Here is a 25,851-nt window from a genome sequence, read left to right as displayed (position 1 = left end):
CAGTTAGAAAACAGAGATGTACTCCAGTCATCTCATTTTTTTCAGGTAGCTGCTATTATTCTTAGATATTACGTTTGACAAAGTAACACATAATATGGGCTCTGACATCATATCAGAGAACTTTTTCCACCTTTTTATGTAAAATCCAGTGGTTTATCTTGTACTTTGAATAGATCTTTTACCCATGCATGGGTTTGTAACATCATGCATTGGTCATTTCAAAATAATGGTTCACCAAGTTATAAAGTATTTCCAAATGTTGACAGTTAATTACGTAATAGAAAGAAAAGATCACATTTGTTAATAATACCACCAATATCAGATAAGTCCGGGAAGCTTTCAAGCTCATGGTGGTTGGTCTATACAGGTTTTCCCAAATTTTAATTTTTGCTTGAAACCTCAACTTTCATCGTTGCCTACAAATGCTATCAGTTGTTTTCCCTGAAGTGATAAGCTACTAATAACTTCACTACTTTTCAAGAAAATGTCTGCCAGGTAAACAGTTTTTACTTGAAAGGTAGGACTGGCAAACAATGTTTCATTAAAAAAGCAAGCTGGTTCAGCTTTCAGATCAACTGCCAAAGAGCCTTCCCCTCAAGACAACCACAATTCTCTGGTGTGTGTAAGTGCTTCATGCAGGCTTCCCATTTTGTCTTACAGAACATTAAAAAGATACTCAAGCATCAAGATCTAATCACTCTTCACTTCTTCGTAAAGAATAATCTTAAAAGAGACTGGCTCCCCCACCCCCTTTTTCTGTAAACCGCAGGGGTGAGATGCTAAAGAATGGAGATGGCATTTTGTGCCACTCCTTGATTTGTGCTGAGGCACAGCATTTTTACCCACTATTGCTTCTGCACCATAAGTTCAAGTGTCAAAATAATAAAAAGGCAAATAAATAACTGCTTAGTGTGAAAGCGGTTCTGACCTCCTGAAAGAACCACATACCACCTAAGCAATGCTCAGCTTTTGCCTGAATGACTCTTAACACTGCTGTTAACTAATCTCCCAGACTTCAGTCTTGAATCTAATTCCTCCTCTGTTGCCTGAGTGGTTTTTCCTGAATCTCATTAGTTGCTATTTAAAGCTCTTCAAAGGCTTCTAACTGCCCTTAGAGTGAAATCCAAGTTCCTTTAACAACCTACAAGGCCCTACATAATTTAGTGCCTGCTTACATTTCAAAAATTTTTACCCTTCTCTCCCCTCATTCACTAAATTCCAGTCATACCAGTCATCTTTAATTTCCCTGAAAAGCAATTTCTTACTTCAAGGTCTATGGAAATGTCTCTGTACAAAGAATGCACTTTTCCTGTTTGTTCCCGCAGTATGCTATTTATCAAACCCAAACGTTGTTTCTGAGAAATCTCCCTGACCACACAATCTAGAGGAGGTTCCCTTCAGTTTTTTATAGCATCTTCTTTATTTCCTTTGAAGGGCCTTCTTAGTTTTCAACTAGTTGATTTGTCATTTGTGTTCCCTTCCCCTAATGGAGTGCAAACTTCATAAAAGGCAGGGAGCACTTCAATCTTCTTTATACATAGTAGTTGGGTTTTTTTTTTTTTTCATAGTAGTTGTTCTAAAGAACTGTTTAATCAATGGATACATTTCTCAGTATATTAACCAAGCATAGAAATCATTCCAAAGTGTTCAGTTACAGAATGCCATATTAGTCTGTTCTAAAAACTGAAATTCTAGCTACTTTAATGAATAAGAACTTATACTGGGTCTTACATATTAAAGATTCTCTGACTTTCACCTTCCTATTTAGGATTCTTGAACTTACCATGTGTGGCTTCTTGGTAACCAGGTGTCTTTGCCAACTTTTTCAATGCAAAATTTTTGAGGCCCATTACTTCCTAAACCAGGAAAATAAGACAAAATTTATCTGGTCCTTTAAACTTTTTGGTTTTAACAACTACTTATATAACAGAATATGTCACATAGTCCTATGACTAATATGGAATAAAATGTAAATCACTTCTGCCTAGAGAAGCTTCTTATTGCTGCAGAAATCCAGCAATACAATTTGAATCAGTGGAAAAAGAAGTAGCTCTAAAGAATTTTGCTCCCTTCACAATCACCCTAAGGAGCAAAAGCACTGGCCAGCCAGACTATGTAAGCAGCTTCATTTCTGTCTTATAAATGTACTTGGTATTAATTATTAGTCTTTCTTCTCGTAGATGCCCTAGAAAGAGCACAGAAGAATACTCCTTAGATTCAAGTCTGGTTTAGGTCTAAACGCCATTATTATCACAAAACTATCTACAGAGAAACTGTAGTAAAACTGCATTTACCCATGAGCTCAGCAAATCCTCCTAGAGGTAACCGGCAGGTTCCAGTGACAAACTGTAATAGTCGCATCCTCACTTCATTGTCTGTCTCCTTCACAAACTGTGTAACAAAACCAAATTTACTTTAATATAAAATAATCTAATAATTAAAATAGTAGACACTTACTTAAATTATTTAAATTTCCTCAAGAATTTATTAAGGCGAGGCATATGTGAAGTACATTATGAATCTTCAGTTAATCCTCACGAGTACACCACTGGTGGGCTACTACTCTTCTTACGTCCACCTCACAGAGAGGGAAATGGGAGGCTTCAAAAGGTCCTACCACTGAGAGGTAACCAGGACAGATGCCGTTTCGCTACGACAGCAGTCACCTAGTGAGGGCTGCTGCCCAGCTGTGCCCTATGCTCTTGGTGTGTTTAGCTCCTGCACCAGGACAAGGACACAGGTACCATCCTTGGCATCCCCAGTGTACATGCAGGCAAACAACAGACACCTGGAGATAAAACACTTGGTCTTTCTCAAACTGCTGCTAAGCGGCAGAACACTTGAACTCCGGTCTCCTGAGCTCTAACCCATTATCCTGACCCGAGTCAACTTACCCTCCTTCTCCTTATAAGCTACCAAAAACTAACGAACACTTCAAATCGCCACTCTCAACAGTTTGCGGTATTTTCTCCCACTAGAACTATTTTCTCGACTCCTCAGATTCTGCATACTTGAAAACTTAAACTATGCATTTTGTTAGACTATTTAGTTCATTTACTATCTTTTCAAAGAGGGATGCAAATGTGTAATGTGGTGGAATATAGATTTGAATTGGTCTGAGTATCCGTAGCAGAAGGCAGGGGAACTTACGGAGCAGTCTGAGAGCAGAAGTGCATCTTAGAAGACAAAATTTACGAAAAGTAAACAAAAATATACTTTGGGTAAGGGGAAGACAAAAAGTGCTAATATAAGACCAAAAACATTTCTGCACAGAACTGTGTTAGGGTACACATTTCATCAAGACACAAGAAACAGAGTTTATTACCACGTCTGGCATAAACCAACTCTTTTCCTAAAACAAACCCAATCTGGAAAACACAACTACTCATTTGGATTCACATGGCCCAAAGTTCAAGCTCCTCAGGTACAGACACAAATGTTCAAGGAAAAGTCCAAGAATATGAAGAGAGAAGAAGCTAATAAAGAGCCTAGAAAGATTATAAATACCCACATAGGTTCTGTAAGTGATGCAATTCAGGTATTTTAGGCTTGAAAATGGACTTATTCCTACTTTTTATTTTATTCATTTATTATTTTTTGTAAACTCTATGCCTGACCCTGATCAAGAGTCACATACTCTCACCAAATGAGCCAGCCAGGCATCCTTTGTTTAAAAGGTACAGCATCAAGAGCAGCTCTCACACCTTGCGACCAGTTTTTTCTCTACCTTTTCAGAGATGATGTATTGGTATACAGTTGACCCTTGAACAACGCAGGGGTTAGAGGCGCTGACCCCTACCCCGTGCAGTTGAAATCTCAGGAAAATCCACATACAACTTTTGACTCCCCAAAACTTAATTAATGACCTATTATTGCTGACCAGAAGCCATACTGATGAACAACACATATTCTGTATATGTATTATATACTATATTCTTACAGTAAAATATGCTAGAGAAAAAAAAATGTTACTAAGAAAATCATAAGGAAAATACATTTATAGTACTGTGCTGTAAAAAATCCATGTATAAGTAGCTGGCACAATTCAAACCCTTGTTGTTCAGGAATCGGCTGTTCCAGCATACATTTTGAATATACAGAATATAAATTTTCCTTTTAGCCCAATAGCATATTATATACACCTTCCTCTTCCCTTAAAATTGTACTGAAACATCTCATTCTCCAATATTTCTGTTAATTTCCATTAAAAAAGTAAAAGAATGATTACAATGTACAGAATTACAGAACAGTTATATAATTTATATACTTAGTCCCCTCCCAATGGTCATTTAGGTATTTTAAGTCTCTGTTAGTATACCAATAGTAGTGCAATAAATAATCTATCTAGTATGTGCCATTTTGCATATGTTGAAGTATACCTATAAATTTCTAGAAGTTTCTACACTTCTTTAAATTGTTAATAAATAAATGACATATCCTTATGAGTATTAAACAAAATCTCAGGCTTAGTTTTCATCTGAAAATGACAGTTCAGCATACATAAACTACAAGTTCAGTCACTAAATTGCTCAAATAAATCTCAATTAGTGGATTTTTGTGAAGAATATCCTTGGGCCTAGAGATTTGAAATTCTCAAACACACAAAATCTAATAAAGTGTGCTTCAAGATTAGCATGCAGCATTTGGATAAGCCCACCCTACTACAGTTTAAGCTAAAACACCAACAAAAGAAAGGAAGTAAGGGAAGGAAAGAAAAAAAAGGAAGTCCTTCTTGGGCATTATCCTTTAGACTACCCTAATTCCCTAGCATATATATTATCACACCCGAGGAATTAAGTATCTACATTGACTTTCTCATTAAAAAAACATACTAGTGGGGCCCTTGGAGGGGGCAGGGCTCAGATGGTTAAGCACCTGACTCTTGATCTCAGCTCAGGTCTTGGTCTCAGGGACGTTGAGTTCAAGCCCCACACGGGCTTAAAAAGCACACAAAAAACAAAACATACTCCCTCATTTACTTCTAGAATTAAGTAGAATTTATAAACTACTTTGATACTACCAGAAAAAACATGCTATGCCTGCAAATATTACCATTAAATTACTACTTAAAGAAGAGTCCATCATTCATTTTCCCACTTAGGAAAGACCATCAAAATAAGCAATGGAAACTCCTTTAACAAATGTTCACATATTCAACTTCTGATTTTATAATTCAAAGACTAAAAACCAAGTCCAAAGGCAGTGTCAATTTTAAAAATGAACTGTTTTTTAAACCACTGTCTCACGAGAAAACATTTTCTTTGAACCCTTTGTTTTAGAAAGATAAAAAAAGCAAATACCTGCCAAAACCAAATGATTTGCTTGCTGTTTCTTGTATAATGTCGATAAACAGTATTTCTCTGCCAATCTGCCAAATCAACTTCCTGCATGCCACACAACATAACCTGGGAAATGAGCACAGCAGCAGGTTACAGTGCAGACTTAGTGAAGAGAAGAACTATGTGACTGGTATTTGCTAATGAATACCTGTGCACATGCTGAATTACGTGAACAGCTAGGTACATGACAACTAATCACAGTAGGCACATCCAACAAAATCTGTAACAATTTAGAATAAGGATTCTTTGATACTTACCTTTTTTGTGTTTAATGAACTCAAACTGAAAGCATTTAGACATACTATTCTTCAAGAAAAACATTAGCTATGCTGAAAGAATCCTTTAGTTTAAAAAAAATCCAAATTATTATTATATTTCAAACATGTATTTCTGGTTCTTTTTTCTTTTTAATCTATGCGATCTTCTCTATTTAAAGTTAAAAATACACTAATTCCAGTGGGTGAGGAGATGGGGTAACTGGGTGACAGTTACTAAGGAGGAGGGCACTTGATGGGATGAGCAACTGGGTGTTATACTATATGTTGGCAAATTGAATTTAAACAAAAACAAATAAAAATATATACGAATTCCTGTTACTAATTCTTCCAGACTTTGGGAATAAAATATTCTATGTGAAATTTTCAAGTAAGCCCAGTACACCACATATGGGATGAAAGCTAATTTTGGCATAATAAGATAGTCTAATACTTACTTACTTCTTCATAAATCAACTTTGAGCTACAATTTATACGCAATGACATGAATGTATTTTAAGTATAGAGTTAGATGAGTTTTGACAGATATATACACCTATGTAACCACCACCACAATCAAGATGAAGAATATTCCCATTAGGTCCCATTTGTAGTCAAAAACACCATCCTCATCTTTGGCTCAATGTCATCAATGATATCATCACAGATTAAATTTTTGAGAATGCTACACACACACACACACACACACACACACACACCATTTTTCTGTTATCTCCACCCTCTGGCTCCCCACATCAACACAATGTTTATGAGATTCATCCACATTGTTGTGGGTACCATATTTCTTTCATGTTGCTAGGTGGTATTTCATTATGTGACTATACAACAATTTACTTATCCCATTTACTTCTTAATGGTCATTTAGAAGTTACTTCAAGTTTCTGGCTTTGATAAAGTTGTGATGAACATTTATGGAAAAATCTTTGTATGAATAGGTATTTTATTTCACTCGAGTAAATACCTAATAGTGGAACTGCTAGGGCACCAGAGGCTCATGTGTATCACATTGTAAGAATCCTCTAACATTATCCCAAAGTGGTATTTCATTTAGTTTTAATTCACATTTCCCCAGTAATGAATGAAGTTTCATGTGTTTACCTGCCATCATAGCTTCCTTTGTAAAGTGAGTCTTCCCCCATTCTACAAAATTTGTCTTTTTACTAAGCTGTAAGAGTATATGAATATACATATATATATATATATATAACACAAAATATGATGTGTGGCTAATTGTTTTGTGTTCTTCCTAAAAACTTGTGCCCATACTAAGATTTTTCTTTTTCCAGCTTTCATATTTATATTTTAAATTAATCTTTCTTAAGGCTAAAGTGAGGATCAAGGTTAATTTTCTAACATGGACATTTAGTTGATGCAGCATCATTTGTTTAAAAGACTTTTTCTCTTTCCCCACTGAAAAATATTAGCACTTCTGTTGAAAATCAATTGATAATATATATGTGTGGGTCTATTTCTGGACTCTCTTCTGTTCCACTGATATATTTGTGTATCCTTTCAAAAATACCATACTATCTTAATTATTATGGCTTAATAATAATTTCTGAAATCAAGTAGTGAACAACCTCCAAGTTTTCCTTTTTCAAAATTAATTGTTTTAGCTTATCTACCACCTTCGCATTTCCTTGTAATTTTAGAATCAGCCTGTCAATTTCTACAAAAACTTTTCTTGGGATGCTGATTGGGATGGTGTTGAATATACAGATAAATTAGGAGAGAAGTGACATTTTATAATGTTGAGTCTTCCAATACATAACATGATGTATTTCTCCATTTATTAAAGTTCTCTTTAATTTTTCTGAGCAATGTTTTGTGTTTTTAAGTATAGAGTTCTTGCATGCCCTTGGTTAAATTTATTTTTTGAGTGCTTTAATAAAAAAAACCAAAAAAAAAAAAAAAACAAAACAAACAAACAAAAAAACCTTACGATTTCAATTTCCAAGTGTTGCTGGCACACAGAAGATATACACTTGATTTTTAAATTATTGGCCTTCTTCTATCTTATACTCTTGCTAAATTCACAGTTACTTCTAGTAGGGTTTTTTTGTTTTTTGTTTTTTTTTGGTAGGTTCCTTAGGATTTTCTAAGTTGACAATCATGTTACCATGAATAAAGGCCATTTTACTTCTTTGCTTTTTATTTCTACTTTTGCCTCCCTGCACTGGCTGGGCTATCTAGTACAACGGGGCAATATAAAGGATGAGAGTAGACATCTTTGCCCCTGTTCCCAATCTCAACATGAAATATTCATGGTATCACCATATAGGATGATGTCAGGGTTGTATCTTTTTTTGTTGATACCCTTTAACAAACTGAGAAAGTTGCCTTCTATTTCTAGTGTAATGAGAATTTTTACAAAGAATGATTATTACATTATCTTGAACAGATTTTAACTTGTAAAGGGGCATGACTATGAATAATCATTACTTCACATAATGGTATGCATGCCCCTTATCGTGATATACATGGTTAAGAGATATGGAAGTAAAAGAAAAAGACTAGGAATAAAACTCAACATAAAGCAAAACAACAACAAAAAAGATCTGTATTTTCTCACAGCACTACTATGAGCTAAAGGCATCAGTAACCAATAAGGGCTTTAGTGTCCTTATGCATAAAAGGAAATTATCATATGGCCCAGCTATTTCACAGGGCCATGTGTGAGACAACTGTAAACTCTACCAAGGGTATATAAAAAAGTATGCACCTATTCACCTCCTTTCAGATCTACTATCTTGGTTTCATCTGTGCTCTAATGGTAGGACTCTGGCTGTAACATCCCTCTTTCACTTGGTGGGCCTCAAAAATAGGGGCTCTTAAGGGGGGTATGGAATATTTTAGGTGTATGCACTTTGAAGACACAAAATTATTTAATTTTTTTCAGATTCTTTAATGAAGTCTATGATTAAAAGAAAGATTAACAGTACTCTAAAAAATATCTAACCATTCTTTTCCTCTGATGTGTTTCTACTAATCTAACAGCCCTGCCTATGTTCTAACCTATATGGGGAAAGAAGACTTGAGGAATTCACCATAACTAATCATTTGAGAAATATGAACCAAAAACCACAATGGGATATCACCGTATACCCATCAGGGTTAGCTACTGAAACAAAGCAGAAAATAAATAAAAATAAAAAATAAAGGGCAAAGATGTGAAGAAATTGGAACTCTCGCATACTTTTGGTGGGAATATAACCCAGTTCAGCCACTGTAGAAAGCAGTGTGGGAGTTCCTCAAATAATTAAATATATAAAAAATAATAATAATAATTAAATATATAATTACTTTATGATCCAGCAAGACTACTGCTGGGTGTATATCCTAAAGAGGTATCTATGTATCCATATTTGTAGCAGTATTATTCATCAAAACCAAACAAAGCAAACCAAATATCACTGATAAATGGATAAACAAAACGTGGTATGTACGTACAATGGAATATTATTCAGCCCTAAAAAGGAAAGAAAATTTTATACATGCTACAATAGCAATAAACTATGAGGACGTTATTTTCAGTGAAATAAGCCAGTCACAGTAAGACAAATACTACATGATTTCACTTATAGGAGACACCAAGAGTAGTCAAACTCATACTAAGTAGAACAGTGGGGCCAGAGTAGAAATGGGGAGTGGTTTAATGGATACAGAATTTCAGTTTTGCAAAATGAAAAAAGCCTCGAGATTGGCTGCACAATAATGTGAATATACTTAACATTATTGAATTGTACACTTAAAAATGTTTAAAATGATAAATTTTGTTATGTGTATTTTACTCTCTCCCATCCCCCTTCAAAAGAATTTCTAATATACTTCTAACAAGTCTAAATACAGTTACGGTGACTAAGAATTATGACCTAAAAAACTGATCTTTGGGGCAACTTCACTAGTAAACCAGGGTTTCATGAAGTCCCCCAAGTTATTAGGAAGGTTGCATTCACCTTGAGGACCCCTAATAGCAGGCACTGATTAATGATTCTGTGCCCATGACATTATCATGACACTTAAGACCACCATCCCATGCTGGGATTTCAATACCCCCCTCACCCCTGACATGAATGAGAGGATTCAAGATTGTGCCATGTCATTTAAAAATGCGTGGACATCCTTCTGTGGAAGCACAAAAACAGTCCATCCTCCCAGTAACATTTCCTAAATAGCATAATAAAAGAGCCTAACCTCCAATTCTTTTTCATCAAAGTACTGAAGCCACTGAAGAGGGACAACTTCATTGAAACCATCAAGGAAAGCTTTGGTCTGTTCCTGCACTCCTCGAGAAAAACGCCACTCTGTCATTAAACTGAAAATAAAGACAGCATTTAAAAATAGTTAATTTGTTATGTGAGGTAAATGCTTAGAAACAAAGTACTTCTGAAATTCCTTTTTCCAAATATACTATATATAACACATATATATGTGATGTGTGTATGTAAGTAGTTTAAGAGTTAACGTGCTTCTCCATGAGGAAATCAGTTCTAGCACATCAGCAGCTAAAAAGGATGCTTTTTCTTTTTTTTAAGATTGTATTTATTTATTCATTCATGAGAGACAGAAAGAGAAAGAGAGAGACAGAGACACAGGCAGAGGGAGAAGCAGGCTCCATGCAGGGAGCCCGATGTGGGGCTCGATCCCGGGTCTCCAGGATCAGGCCCCAGGCTGAAGGTGGCGCTAAACCACTGACCCACCCAGGGATCCCCAAGGATGCTTTTCAAAATAGGACGTTCTCTGTCAATAACACAGCCACATTTGAGCACTTCTTTCCTGTTCGTGGGTAGACAAAGAATACCAAATATCGTGTGCTAACACAGTAAGGGAAAGGCTCCTCATTCTACAGGTTTTCCTTCCAGCCAAGCATTTGCCAAGGAAGACTTGAGAAGGCTTAAAGCTGGAGAATTGGTTCTTTCCATGCTATTACAGAGAACGCGAAGATTTCCTAACAGGATAGAAAAAAATCGTATGTAAGATGAAAATAAAAATATTCTGAGGCGACATATCAAGCAGATGTAGAGGAGGAAGTATAATAAAAAAGAAGGAAGAGAATCTGTACGGTGCTGCAGGATCTCCACAAAGGACCCCTCTGACAGTAGATGGGTCTGGAGGTCTCTGTGGAGGAACAGCGCAGGACTAGTGATGGGGAGAAGCTGCCGATACCAGCAGATAAAAGGAAAGGCCATTTACCCACATTGGGTCCCAGAGGAAGCTGGTCTTCTCTGCTGAGGCAAACCTTTCATCCTTGCTGCCTCTACAGCTGTTCATCAATGACTTGCCCTCTTTTGCCCATGCCCTCAACTCTACCTTCCCACCTCACTTCCCACTTGCCCACATGGGTGCTAGACTATTACTTTCCAAAACCCTTCCTTCAACCCAGTGTTTTTATGTTTTTTTAATGTTTTATTTATTTATTCATGGGAGACACAGAGAGAGAGAGGCAGAAACATAGGAAGAGGGAGAAGCAGGCTCCCTCCCATCAGTGGAGCCTGATGTGAGACTCAATCCCAGGACCCCGGGATCATGACCTGAGCCAAAGGCAGACGCTCAACCACTGAGCCATGCAGGTGACCCCCAGTGTTTCTTCTTAACTATTCTCTCTCTCTTTACTACCACTCCTAATAAAAGTTTATACTTCACTGTCTCCACTTCTCACCTCCTATTCACCCAAATTTTTTTTTTAATTTATTTTACTTTATTTATGATAGGCACACAGTGAGAGGGAGAGAGGCAGAGACACAGGCAGAGGGAGAAACAGGCTCCATGCACCGGGAGCCCGACGTGGGACTCGATCCCGGGTCTCCAGGATCGCGCCCTGGGCCAAAGGCAGGTGCTAAACCGCTGCGCCACCCAGGGATCCCCTCACCCAAATTTGAAACCACTGTAATGGTCTGGGGCTTTCAACATCTCTTCTAGGGGGAAAAAAAACCCTTTCTTCACAAATATCACCAAAGAACTCTAATTGCCAAGCCCCAGGCCCTCTTCAAAATCACTCCTGTGCATGAACGTCCTGTAACACTGGGCACTGGCATTCGCAAGCCGACTTTAGTTTTTCCCTGGTCTGGCAAAACCACCATTCCTGATCTGATCTAACTCTGGCTATTTCTTAATTTCCTTCAATGCTTTCACTGTTCCATAGATGTTGGTATCACTGCGATCTCTGCCTTCTTTTCTTTTAACTACCTAAACATGATATCATTAATTACCTAAACTCTTAATCATCACAGAAAAGCCAGTCATTCTTGAGTTCCCAAATCCTGATTTCCTCCTAAGATACTAAGATATAAAGTCCTCCTTCCTTGGATATCCTGCTAACACATGCAACTGTTAACCAATCCAGACACCTCAAATATTTCATTTGCTAGTATTTTCCTCATTATATGTAACTGATCTTTGAACCTGAACTAATCTATTCCTATAACATCCTTAAAAAATCCATTCCTTCATTTATGTCTACTGTGTCCTATTTCAGGTCTATGATACTCAACCACAAGAAGAATGAAAGAGCCTCTTACCTATGTTCTGATCTCTAACCACTCTCTTCCATCCATCTATCCCCTCCCAGGTCATCCTCCACAAAGATACCAGAATTAGCCTTCCAAAAACAATTCTCATCACCTCATCTTGGTTTTGGTTAGTTTTTCATGACTCATATTAGAGCAAATTCCAGGTTTCTTAGACATAAGAATTTCCTTAGACTAATATACAATCTGGCTACCACTTGAGGCTCCTAGCTAGCCACTATTTCTCACCATGATACTATTACCACAGTGCTGTGGTTGTAGATTCTCAGGATAAACTAATCCCTTTAATACCTCAATTCCTCTGCTCCAAGGGGATCCCTGGGTGGCTCAGCGGTTTAGCACCTGCCTTCGGCCCAGAGCGTGATCCTGGAGTCCCAGGATGAGTCCCATATCGGGCTCCCTGCATGGAGCCTGCTTCTCCCTCTGCCTATGTCTCTGTCTCTCTCTCTGTGTGTCTCTCAGGAATAAATAAAATCTTAAAAAAAAAAATTCCTCTGCTCCTGCTATTTCCCTCCCCCCAAAACTCTCCATCTACCAGGCAAGCTCCCATTTGTCTTTTCAGACCTAACATACGCAATGTCCTATGAAGAACTTTCCTCAGTTCTCCCAACAGAATCAATGACTTCCTTCTCACTCTGGATTCCGACAGCACTTCATACATCTTTCTACCATTCATTTACTCATAGATTCATGGAGGTCCTACTCTGTACACTAGAAACAAAATATCACAATTTAAAAAGAAGAGTAGTCTCACATAATAGCATAAAGTCTCACATAAAGAGCAAGATTAAAATACAAGATTAAAAAGTCTGTTACGGTTTCAGAGACTGAAACGAAATTATCCAAAAATTGTTTATATTCAGGATTAGATATTAACTTTTTATAACAGGTGTTATATAGATAAGACTTTAGAAAACAGTGATCACCTTAACACAATACATAAAATTCAAAGTAGTGAACTAAATATGAACTTCATATGATGAAATTGTATTTAATCTGTTTTCGTTATTTGAAAATATCGACAGTATTTTTAAAAATGCTTCAGTTACGCTATTAACTAACTACTGTTGGATCCTGTGGAAAGTTTAAGGCTTAAGTACAGAAAGCCCAGTGCCTTATGAACCATCCTTATAAATATGTTTTCAAAATGTAAATGGCTATATTGTTTTTGCCAGTAAGAGTAATAAATGCTTACTGCATGACAAATAAGCAAAACAGAAATGTCAGAGAATACAAATATATACAAAGAAGAAAATCAGTCATTGGCTTAACTCCAATTGGACAACAGTAGTTTAGCAGAAAAATAGGAAGCCAGAGGCCTAGAATGCCACATAGAATGGCTGCATTTACTTAATAAACAGGGAGACACTAAGGATGTGAAATTCAAAGGCCATAGCAACTTATGGGTTAAAAAGAGAAAAAAAGATAATTATGACCTTCTGGGAAAGCAACACACCAATATCTATTAAAGAGTCTTTGACTGAATTCTCTCACTTCAGAAATCTATCCCACAAAGACAAAAAGCAGCAGGTATACAGAGTTATGCTTAAGGAAGTTTTGTGTTGCCTTTGTAGTAGCCCAAACTGGACACAACCTGAATGATACCTACTAGCAAAAATGACAGATGGATATATCATAATTAATCTAGCTATTAGAAAATGTGTTAGATCTCTCCTTACTGATGTGGAGGATGGAATAACCAAGCTAGACAGTAACATGTATGATATGATCCCATTTTTTAAACAAATATCAAGAACAACATAAAAATTTGAGACAAAGGTGACACTGAGAATCCAAGCCTGAAAGAGCATAAAAATGATAGTACCATCAACAGAGACAGGTCAAGTGAGGCAATAGAAAAACAAATTGAGAATTTTGATTTTGACGTGTTGAGGAGTTGGCAAACTGTGGCCCATGGGCCCACTCCAGCCTGTCATCAGTTTTTTATACACAGCATGTGAGCTAAGAATAGTCTTTACTTTTTAAAAATGGCTGAGAAAATATTGAAAGAATATCTCATGATTTGAAATCACATTTCAGAGTCCTCAGTAGTTTTCCTGGAACATAGCTACAAGTATCTCTTCATATTCTATGTGCTTTTGTGCTGCAATAGCAGAGTGGAGTAGTTCCGAGAGAGACTGTATGTGGCTCACAAGCCTGAAATATTTACTATCTGGTTCTATTCTGGAAAGGTATGGATTTACCTTGCTGGCAAATGGAAATTACACCTTAAGTATCTGAAGATACTACCTTAATAGAAAACTGAAGCCACGGTAGCAGGCTATGTAGAGAAGCAGGTTGAATAAAGAACCTGGGAAAAGCATGCATAGCTATGAAATTGGGGTTTAGGTAACCATCATTACAGAAAATGTGAAGAAAATTTCTATGGTGCAGGATCATGGAATTCAAGAAAATAAAGGGTTTCAAAACAGGGGCTTGGCAGGTCCTATGAAAAGAGTTAAGTTAAAAAGGAAAAGTGAGCTGGAAGAGGAATGAGCATCAGGCTGCTGGTCAGAGCCTGGGCTTCAGGCTGGGCTTTGCTAAACAACCTGAAAGAGCACCCTGGGTGCTTCACCTAGAAATAAAAAAGCTTCACAGTCTTTGCAAAGCCCTTTTAAGCCCCACTATTCTATAATTTTTGATCTGGACAAAGGTAGAATGCATACAGCACGTGGGAGTGGGAAAATGAAGGTCACCATTTATTCCTTTATTTCAAGAACACTGGTACTATTGAGAAGAACTTAAATAAATGTACATTAGAGACAAGAGAAGTTATTTTTTTTAAGAGAAGTTATTTTAGTACATTTGAATTTTTGAGCATGTTTATAAACAGACCAAGATGGAGTAGAGCGCAAATGCAAAAAAGGATAAGCGAAAGGGGGAATGAATGCGGGAACAGCTTCCCAGAGGAGTGAACATGGGATAAAATTAAAGGTACAGACAGATGAGTTAGTTCTGACATGCTCTAGAAGTTCTAGAGATTCAGGTCAATCAGGTGTATCACCTTACCCAATATATTCATCTTTGTTCTCCTCAGTCACCAGGATATTGGAACCTCCCAGCTTCAGGTCATGTGAAGTAACCTTTCCCAAAATTTCCATGTCAACAGAAAAGTACATTTCTAAGCCACATTCTTCAATGTTGTTGTCTCTAGGTGATACAAATATACATTGATTAATTAATGTATCTAATTTGGCTTTAAGAAAATGCCTTATTGAAAGATAAATCTTCAAACCTTATCCAGATAAGGGAGTTATAAAATTCAGTATCAATAGATTCCAAATCCTTAATAGTCAGTTTTTTACTTAGCATACGCTTGTAGAATGGTAAAGAGAAACCAGTATCAATAAACTTCCCATGAAAAAGTGCCTGCCAAGAGAAATAAAAATTTTTACTTAAAAATTTATAAAACAACAATTTTCTTATTTAGAGCACAATGATAACAGAGAAAATGTGAGGCTTCACAGGCCAAAATAAGCACTTAAATAAGCAACCGGCATAAATCATGAAAACCAAAATATTACATGAAATGTATTAAGTATGAAACACAAAATACAAAGTTAAATGACTTCAAACACTTAGCTCTATCACATTCTATCAATAACTGTCAACGAGGACGGTAAAGGAACAAAACCCCCACTCTTTCTAGGATGTTTTATAAATTACCTACCTGGATGCAGAAATAGAGGAAAAAACCTCAGGGCTCCTGTGCATACATCAGCAAGACAAGACCCCTCCTTCTACTCCTTTCTGACCACAGTTGCTTAAGAGATTTGCAGGACTAACTCCATTTGCCTTCACTGTTGCTCACAACAGCCAACACAGGAAGTGCCAGACCCTCTCAGCACCCCAACTCTCACCACCAATTGCCCATCCATTTCAAAATCCAATTCCATTTCTCACACCTCCCCTCACTCCCAAAACCATCTCTATGATTTGCCCTTTGAAGTTTGTAATCCATCATTAACAAAATACCCCAGATACTCAACTTGTTCGTTGAAGATCCTTTAGCACCTTGATTTAACAAACCTCTGGCACTTTTCTGAGGACTTGTTTCCCCTCAAGTCCTCCCAAAGGGGTGCTGTTTCTCTCCCATCCCCTTCATGTCACCACACCTGGAAGTAGGGCATTACTAATGCCTACTCATTACTAATTCCTACTACTCAAATGTGCCCGTCTTCCAACTCATGGCTTCATACTGCCATTAGTGGCTCACCACCCTCACCCTCACGTTGCTGTCATCAACTGTAGATCTCTGGGTTTCTCCTTGTTACTCCCTCAATGACGTGTTCTTCTACACTACCATCATAATTTTGGACATTTCAACCTCTAAACATTCTTGACATCAATGACCTTAGATACTGTTACTAGCAAGAACTGTTTTCCTTCACAAACTCAATTTGAACCACACCTAATTTTCTAGCTCACTGCCTTTTGCAATTTTTGACTCCACTGGAATCTAAAGAATACATGGAACCTTATCACTGTTTCTCAGCTTCTCAAAAAAGTTATTTCTCCCCTTATTCAGTTTTGACTCCATCATCAATCATTAAAATTACTCTCTTGTATACCTTCAAACCCAGCCTCTCCTCAATGAATTTCTGGCAAAATCCAAAGCCCAGCTAAACACAACCCTTAACCTACTCCATGCCTGTGCCTAGGTACTGGAACATGCTAGAAATGCACATACAACCATGCTGACTAGTTCATGACCAACAATCTCCAGTGGGAGCTTGGTGGGAGCCTGATAATCATTATTTCCCCACTGCAGTCACTCTCCTGGGTGACTATTTCATTCCTCAAATAGTTCTTTTCTCTACTTCTTACTCTGAGCTAATGGTCTTGCTTTTTCTCTTACTCAAGATCACTGCTCCTGTACTCCCTATCTCTTTGACCTCATCAAATTCTTTTTTCTTACTTAATCATGATTATCTGCATGTAAATATTTTATTCTCCTCCCATTCTCGATTCCATATCTATTTCTAGATACTACCCAATTTCCCTATCATCCTTTACAGCAAACTTCCTTAAAATATTTGTTTATGGGATCCCTGGGTGGCGCAGCGGTTTGGCGCCTGCCTTTGGCCCAGGGCGCGATCCTGGAGACCCGGGATCGAATCCCACATCGGGCTTCTGGTGCATGGAGCCTGCTTCTCCCTCTGCCTGTGTCTCTGCCTCTCTCTCTCTCTCTGTGACTATCATAAATAAATAAAAATTAAAAAAAATATATTTGTTTATATTTGTCATCTCCATTTCTCTTTCCATTCTCTCTGGATTTCCCTCCCACCAATCAACTGTTCCTCTCTACTGCTCCTGAATATCTTTCCGCTGGCCAAATCAAATGGTTACTTCTAAGATCTCATCTTGCTCACCATACCAGCACTCTGGACAGGGCTGGTCATCTTCCTTCGTCTTCTAGCAACTGTTCTTGTTTGTTTGATTCTCCTACCTCCTCTGCCTCAGCTCTTTTGCTGGTTCCTTCCCATCTCCTTGACTTACTTGCAAATGTCCTTAAATTTCTTCTCTGTCTACTCTTATTCCTTAAATAATCACATAGCCCTAACCTAGCTAGATACCCCCTCATTGCCAGACTTTTATACTCAACTACCTATTATATATCTCCATTTGGAGGTTAGACCTACATTTTTTCCAAATTTGAATTTTGATTTTTCCGAACCCCAAAAATGTGCTCTTGCCACAACCCTGCCACCTTATAATACAGCAAATGCAACCAGACACACAGGCCATAAATTTTGGTGCCATACTTGACTCTCTCACGCTGTGAATTTAAGCCGTCTGAAAGTTCTGTTAGCTCCAGAATCCAAACCACTTCTCCCTACCTCCTTTGCTATATTACTCAAGTCCAAGACACTATCACCTCTCACCTGGATTGTGGCAAATGGTCTCTCTGCTTCCACTGTTGCTTTCCTCTGCCCCTAATTAGTCTCTTTTCTACACAGCAGCAAGTAGACTTAGTAAACCCATCTCTGGCCAAATTCTTTCTCAAATACTCTGTTCCATGCATACTATTTTTTAATCAAAAATGTAATTTCACTTTGGAACTTTTTTCTTGCTGTTCCTTCTGCCTAGAAAGTCATTCTCCAAGATATATGCATCATTCAATCCCTTGCTTTCACATTTCTCTTTATGTGCTACCCCTCAGAGAGGTTTCCTCTAATCATGCCATATAAAAAAGTAACCACTCCTTTTCCCTCAGCACATACTTATGTATTATTCTGTCTCCCTCTAATAGAATTTAGATACTGAGAGCAGGGACTACGTCTTTTCTTCATGGTTTCCTCTATGTCATACTATGATGCCATAGTAGGTGCTCAATAAATATTTGCAGAGTGAATAAACATAAAATGTACAAATAAACACAAATATTTCTGAAAAGAGAATAGTCCCACAAGAGCTTCTGCAAAGTTCTGAAAACTCCCAAAATATCAGTCAGGTGCAATTGTTATACAACTCAGATTTTCCTTTTATACAGAAAAAGTCACGCTGTAATCAAGCTTTATCTATAAAATCAAAGGACTTTTAATAGCTAAGCAGCTACATTAATAATCCTCATATTCCCAATCTTGATTTCATACAGGTACTCAAAAAATATACTGTTCCTCTTTCTAGGCAAATTTCCTTGGTAACAAAATTTAAATATACACAATCGAGGACAACATGGATCATTTTTTTAAGTCCTCCCTAAAATATTTTTGAAATAAGCAAGTTTGAATAAATGAATAAATAAATAAATAAATAAAGGAAAATTAGGACTCACCATAGCAATAAAGCGACCAATAAAACAGAAGTATGAGAGATGGTCTGGATTAATGGTTGATGCTGGATTTATTTGTAGACAATAGTTGTTCTTGCCAGCATACTCAAATAAGCAATACATGGGGTTCAAAACTTCATGTGAAAGCAAGAAAAACCATTCTCTAAAAGAAAGTAAGATTATTTTTTAGCATTCATACATACATGAATTTAAAAACATCTTAAATATACCCATGCACATATCATATCTCTGCTCAACAGCCTTTAACAACTTCACTGCCCAATTCCTCAGTGCTCCAGTTAAGTCTTCCTATGATCTGACCCTCCATCCAGTCACCTGCAGTTCCTGTGATGCCAAACCACAAACTCAGTGCCACTCATAGATATCATGCTTCTGTCTATGCTGTAACTTTCATTTGAGTATGTCTCCTCAGTGTCAGCTCAGCCTGGTTAGGTCCCACTTTTGCTTTCAGTCAACTTATACATATCCTGCTTCAACAATTTTTTGAAGCAACTTTCAGCATATTGATTTGTATCAATCACTGAATACTTTGTGGTATTGTTATAACAACCACAATATTCTTCATCTTCCCATACATGCATGACCTGCCCATCCACTAGACTAGAAGCTCCTCAAAAGGAAAAGCCATGTCTTCATATATATTTTTGTATCCTTAACTCACAGGCATTCTAGGATCTATATGCAATAGGTTTTAGTAAGTATTTGTTGGTGATACTGACATAGAAAGCATTACTGCTACAAAAGTTTAAATTTATTGCCAATGTATTACAAATGGAACTAAAATTAAAAACACGAAATCTTTCAATGTGATAAGCATACTCTAACTTATTACCACCTATGCTGCCTCATTTATCAAAGTCGAATACATGAAATCCAACTAGATAAAAGATTAATAATTCATAACACAAAATAAATCCAATCTGCAAGACTCCCTTTAAAAGAAATTATTTCTAAAGCAGGGTTCCAAGCTCAAATGCTTATAGTGACCATCAGTAAGTGGTTTCCTTCTCTACACAGGCCTCATATTCTCTACTTAACCACAACCCGTCATTCTTCATTGTATTCCTGATAAAAGTTATTACCACTTTTAAGGAAGAATTCTTTCTAGGCAGATAATCATTGTCCTTAGATGACAGGGCAGTGGTGGGCACAGAGTGAAATGAAAAAGAATGTATCTAACCTACAGAGCTGAATCAGCTACTGAGATTCAGCCAATTGATGTCATGTGAGAAGGTGGGAATGTGGGTCTAAGGTTTTTAAAGAGAAGCCAGAAATCTTGATTCTTAAGCATAATCTAGTGATTTTCTTTAATGCTGTCAAATAATTGAAAAAATTTAAAAATCACAATGGGAGACATTATTAGGCAGGCCAGATCTAGCCTGGAAACCCATTTACAAAAAGCTTTTCTTTATAAAGCTTTAAAAATACAATCTCAGAAACTGCCTAATAGGTAGAGAAGGGAGTCTCTCCCTATAAAAAAATCAACTAAGAAATGACAAAACACCAATTAACCAAACTTAATTCAGTCCCAATATAGCAGTTGAACCACGTGACTTCCCACTGGGACAAGGTTGAGGTAAGACATGCCCCCCAGGGAAAGGATTGACAGGTCTGTGAGAATGTGTTTAGACACACACACAAAAAAATAGAAATAAACTTTCTAGTTGCTGCAAATCACTTTTAGCAAACAGCAGCCCAGAGAAAATGGAATATGTTCAAAAGAAGAATGCCTATAACATGGTATCTGACCTATATATCTTGACACTAAAAGAAAAGAAGGAAAAATTCTAACTAACAAGAGGTGGAAGAGTTCATTTTCAACATATCCTTTCCTATATTCTCAAATAAACTAAAGAGAGGTTAGAAAATTATGAGACAACAGATGAGCTAGCAGAGCCTAGAGAAGAAAATGAAGAAAACAGTAAAGCCACTAATGAAGAAAAATCACATTAGAAGCAACAAAATGTAGGGCAGTACTGCATACAGTGACATGAGGATAGGTTTGAGAAAATTGAAACAAAGTGGAAAAGCACACAGATAAAAATAATCAGAGAAAAGATGACAGACATGTAAGACTGACAAAGAAGATTCCACATACCCATGACTGATGTTCCTGAAGAAAAATGGAACAAATGGAACAGAAAAAATTTTCAAAGACATAATAGAAGAAAATTTCCCTTAAAATAAGAAAGATTTTAATATGTTCCTAAGAAAAGATATAAAACAATCAATAATGAAATTAATGAACTTCAAGGAAAAGGACTGTGTAGGCACCCAAAGAAAGAGTTTCCTACAAGGGGCTGTCCTTCCACTGCATAGTGTTGTTAACATTCAGTGCTAGAAGACCGTGAAGCAATGTCTACAGAGGAGTAGAGAAACTGGAGTTGCATAAGAAATTTGCATCTAGTGAAGTTGTTTATATACAAAAGCAACAGAAAATACATTTTCAAACATGCAAAACTAAAGGAGTATATCACCCTTGTGAACTCCTAAATAAATTAAAACTAATACCCGAATCAAAATTAAGAATTTGGGAATAAGAAAATCATGGTATGGAATAACTGGATATGTGCATTTAAACCTTCAAAACATAAAACTAAACCCAAATAGTTGAGGTAACTATGAGTGCAGACAAGTGTATGAATGTTATAAAATCAGACAGTAAAAATAGTATATTTCATTTCTAAGATATACCTATTTTTTAATGTCTGAACATTTCTGAATTGAGATAAATCACAACAGATGTGATATGAACATTTACTGTGATAGGTAGTGTTTCTTTTCTGAAAAAGCTTAGTAATACGTTGAAGGAGAAAATATGTTAATTAACCAAACCTCTGATAATTGCACATATATGGTCCCACCTATCTCTTTTTGCCTGCTGTACTAAAATTATGATTTTTGTAATTCTGTACACTTTTGAAATACTAGTTTAAAAAGATTTGTTCCTATGAAAAGCAGGTTTAATTCTTTTAAAAGATTTAATGAAAGTGTTCCGCTTAAAAATAACCTTGTCAAATTAGGTGTGGGCAAAGCAAAAAAGTTGTTCATTAAAAAAAAAGGATTTCCCACTCTTATTGCTTCACATTTCCCACTGTTAACAATCTATTTAATGAATGTGAAAAACTATTCTCACAAGGGCTCAGATTGGATTAAAACACAAACATAAAATCAACATATACTGTTACAATAGCAATAATTAAGATCCATTAATTTTGGTATCTGCATACAATGTAATATTATGCAACCATTAAATGAGAGAAGTATTAGTGTCATAAAATAAAGGAGAGTATTAATAGCTCCATACAGGCTATGAAAAGATGTCCATGAGATATAAAACGATAAAATGAAGTTGCCATATTGTACATGTTGTATGATCAACTCGGTTTCAAAGAAAAAAAAAAACAGCAAATATATACTATATCACACATACATACAAATTTATATATATGCAAAGAAAATGTATAGGATAAACAAGATAGTAGTAACAGTTACCTCTAGAATTGTGCTAATAATTTAACTTTTGTTTTTAAAAATAACTGGATTGCTACTGAAAAAAAAGTATCTTTTCAAGAATACACCCAATGCATACAATGGAGACATACTTATTTCAAAGCAAATGTGCGTTTATTTTACCTTGCTAGACCACCATAATCAAGTCCTTCTTCTCCTCTAAATATTACATATAATCGCCTTCTCAAGTCATAGGGTTTTAATGCCATAATCTAAAACAAAAACATGGATACTTAAGCACTCATACAGCACAAGTTTCTTCCAAAACAATTCAATTTAAATTTAATCTCCACTTCCAAAATAACACATTTCCTTATCTTGTACAATGCCTTTAACTCAAGAGATAAACTGGTATGTTCCACAAACTAGTAGAGATGTACCTTACTCTATTAAACTTTCTGTGATTTACCTTCTAAAATATCTTTCCCCTCTTTTAGTATTAAACGGTAGTTCTACTTTGGATCAGTGGCAACAGAGGAAGAGTGACACAGAAAGCTTTTAAGTTTAGAAAATACTCCTTCCCCTGTCATGCCCCAAATTACCAGAATCTTGTAAAAGGTGACTTATACTTTTTTAACTGGCAACATCTGATAAGAAGCAAAGAGCTTGTTCTGGGTCCTGCTTATACCACATATTCCATTTCTCAGTAGGAAAGGGACTCAGTCAGCTAAAGCAAAGAATTATTTATACAATACCCATATCCAATTTCCATAGTCCTTAATGCCTTACATTGGATTACTAGCAAACAGGTTTTACTTCTGGATAACAATTAACTACTTCCACCACACATCTGTCAAAACCAAAGCCAAGACTGATGTTCGTGTGACGGCACAGCTCACCAGCAGGACTTTGCCTCATAGGCAGTCATGCACATCAAATAGACCATCATTCTCCCCACACCAGAGGACAAGGCAAAATAAAGTCTTTCGTGACTTGGATGTACAACTTACTACAATAAAGCTCAAACTACAATAAAGCTCAAGAACTTAGAGCAAGCTAAGAATTAAGTCCAACCAAAAAAAAGTTTTGATAATAGCTACATTAAGTATCTTGCCCAAATTCCAACAGCTAGTAAAATTAAACTAGAATTTAAACATCTCTGACTTTAGAATGCTGCTATTTTGGCTTGTTTATGTACAAGTCCCTGTGTACATGTACACACAGGGGGCTTTCAATTCATCACTGTAATACTTCTGGGAGAGGAATGAGAAGGCTTTTATGAAAAATTCTCCACATCATCAGAAAAAAATTTAATATGTTGATATTTTCTCTTTATATATCCTGTAGATGATTCAGGAAAGGCAGACATATTACAATCATGTATTCATTCACCAAATGTTTACTGAATACCTGCTTTATGCAAGACACTATTCTAGGTACTGAGCATAACAGCAGTAAGTGAGGTAGTTTGTGCTCCCATGGAGCTTACCTTCTAGTAAGGGAAACAAATAAAATGGGTCAAGTGGTGCTAAGTGTTATTGAAAGAATAAAGTAGCATAAATGGCTAGAATGGGACTATGAGGGAGGTGAGCAGGGACTGCCATCTTAACTACTGAGCTCAGACAAGATCTCTCTAAGACCATAACCTTTAAACAAACCTACAAGAGGTAAGAATGAACATTAGGGTTACTGAAGAATACTTAAATGGAACAGAGTATCTATACTGATTCATTTTAATCTGGTAGTATTATCAAGACTTGTTTGAGTTAATAAAATCTCAAAAAATTTAGTGTCAAAATGTATCAACTTGTTCCAGAAGCTGTTTAAGCTTTATTTAAAATGGACATAATGATAAGAGCTATTTCAAAGGGATGTTGTGATAATGAATTAAAGGATAAATATAAGATGCCAGGGCCAAGCACTGGCAATCACTCAATACATGATGGGGTTTATTAGGACAATTATTATAATGGACACTCAGTAACTGGCAGTCATGGTTTAAAATTTTTAAACCCTAACTCCCTTTATATATATAGAATATAACTGAACAAGTTGTATTGTTTATTCTGATAAAATCTTCCTTACCTGTTGGAAGGAATCTTCGAACAGTGTCTGCCGGGACACATTGATCTTTACGTGACTGGGTAGTGCATTAGACTAAAAACAAAAATAACGTCATGATATCATGTAAGCTGTAGTATATATATAGTATAAAGATAAGACTAAATTATTATGAATATAAGATTTATTTACCACTGTAGTACCTGGCACAAATAACGGAAGTGAGCAAGTTTCCATCTAAAGCTGCGTTCATAAGCAATCTGTGGACCACCTTTAGTTCTGAAGAAAAAAAAAAAGAAACCAAATATTAATTCAAAATAAAATTAGATATATAATATTAAGTATGAAAATGGAGTATACCAGAGTCCTACAAATGACCACAGGAAAGTTATTTGCTAGGAAAGAAGATACATTTAATGGGCCAAGAGGCTTGAGCAATAAGAACACACATACAGTGAGAAGTATGTATGGATGGGTCTTTTGTAAAGATGTAAAGAAGATTCTGGACACATTCTGAAGTTGAGGTAGGTCGAAATGTATTGTGCCAAATGCTCCTAAATCAAGTGAGACAGAACAGCAACCAACCCCTGGATTAACCATTAGCAATGTGGAGGTCAGTGGTGCCCTTAACAAGTTCAGGGTTAGTGGAACTTCCTTGTGGTCTGTTTGAAAGAGAAATTAGAAACAGCAATGTACAGACAATGCTTTCAGGGCAGCAATAGAAATGAGTTTTCACTGAATTAATTTGAAAAATGAAAAGCTGTGTTTTGCTTATTTTTCATCTAGGAGAAATAGCAGCTGATGAGAATCATTCAATAGAGGAAGAGAACCTGATGATGGAGTACAGAAAGATGATAATTGTTGGGGCAATTAAATGGGAAAGGGAGGGAAAGATCTGGAGTGCCAGCAAAGGGATGGGCCTTTGATAGGAACAAAGATAGTTCATCTATAGGATCAAGAGGGAAGACATGCTGGTAGGTGGGCAGGTGTGACAGTAGGAATTTGCAACAAAACAAAACCAAAAACCCCTTTTATTGTTGCTTCTATCTTCTAAGTGATGCAAAGAAATCACACCTAAGAATGAGGATGAAGGTGAATCTAAGATATTTTTAAGATATTTAAGATATTTTAAAGGATATTTTTATCTGGAAAATTCAGATTTGTTGACTTCTCATTCCTTCACACTACAGTAGCATGATGTGGCAGTTATGAACACAATACTCTGTGAATAGACTGCCTTGGTCTGAAATCAGCTCCATTCCTTTCTGTCTGATTTTGAACAAGTTAGTTATGCTCCCTAAACCTCAGTTTCTGCACTGAAAAAGGGAAAATAGTATTATCAACCTCAAAGGGTTGTTGAGAAATAAAATGAGCTAGTTTCTACAAGTGCTTAGAGCAAT

The 25,851-nt window shown here is 36.4% G+C and overlaps 1 protein-coding gene across 6 annotated transcripts in view; it reads right to left on the bottom strand.

Annotated features, from left to right (window-relative positions):
- Positions 1–25,851, bottom strand: part of WWP1 (WW domain containing E3 ubiquitin protein ligase 1) — a 119,298-nt gene that overhangs the window by 9,977 nt on the left and 83,470 nt on the right. For all 6 annotated transcript variants that reach the window (XM_055303372.1, XM_055303376.1, XM_055303375.1 and 3 more), the window contains 10 exons: positions 24,655–24,730; positions 24,476–24,547; positions 22,574–22,662; positions 18,920–19,079; positions 15,377–15,510; positions 15,151–15,291; positions 9,809–9,929; positions 5,301–5,405; positions 2,295–2,391; positions 1,784–1,856 (listed from right to left, as the gene is read on the bottom strand). In XM_055303372.1, coding sequence (XP_055159347.1) covers positions 1,784–1,856; positions 2,295–2,391; positions 5,301–5,405; positions 9,809–9,929; positions 15,151–15,291; positions 15,377–15,510; positions 18,920–19,079; positions 22,574–22,662; positions 24,476–24,547; positions 24,655–24,730 — 1,068 coding nt within the window. The remainder of the gene's footprint in view (positions 1–1,783; positions 1,857–2,294; positions 2,392–5,300; positions 5,406–9,808; positions 9,930–15,150; positions 15,292–15,376; positions 15,511–18,919; positions 19,080–22,573; positions 22,663–24,475; positions 24,548–24,654; positions 24,731–25,851) is intronic.

This window comes from Nyctereutes procyonoides, unplaced genomic scaffold (genome assembly GCF_905146905.1).
Source record: "Nyctereutes procyonoides isolate TBG_1078 unplaced genomic scaffold, NYPRO_anot_genome, whole genome shotgun sequence".
Classification (NCBI taxonomy): Eukaryota; Metazoa; Chordata; class Mammalia; order Carnivora; family Canidae; genus Nyctereutes; species Nyctereutes procyonoides.
This window is presented reverse-complemented; position numbering and strand designations above follow the sequence as displayed.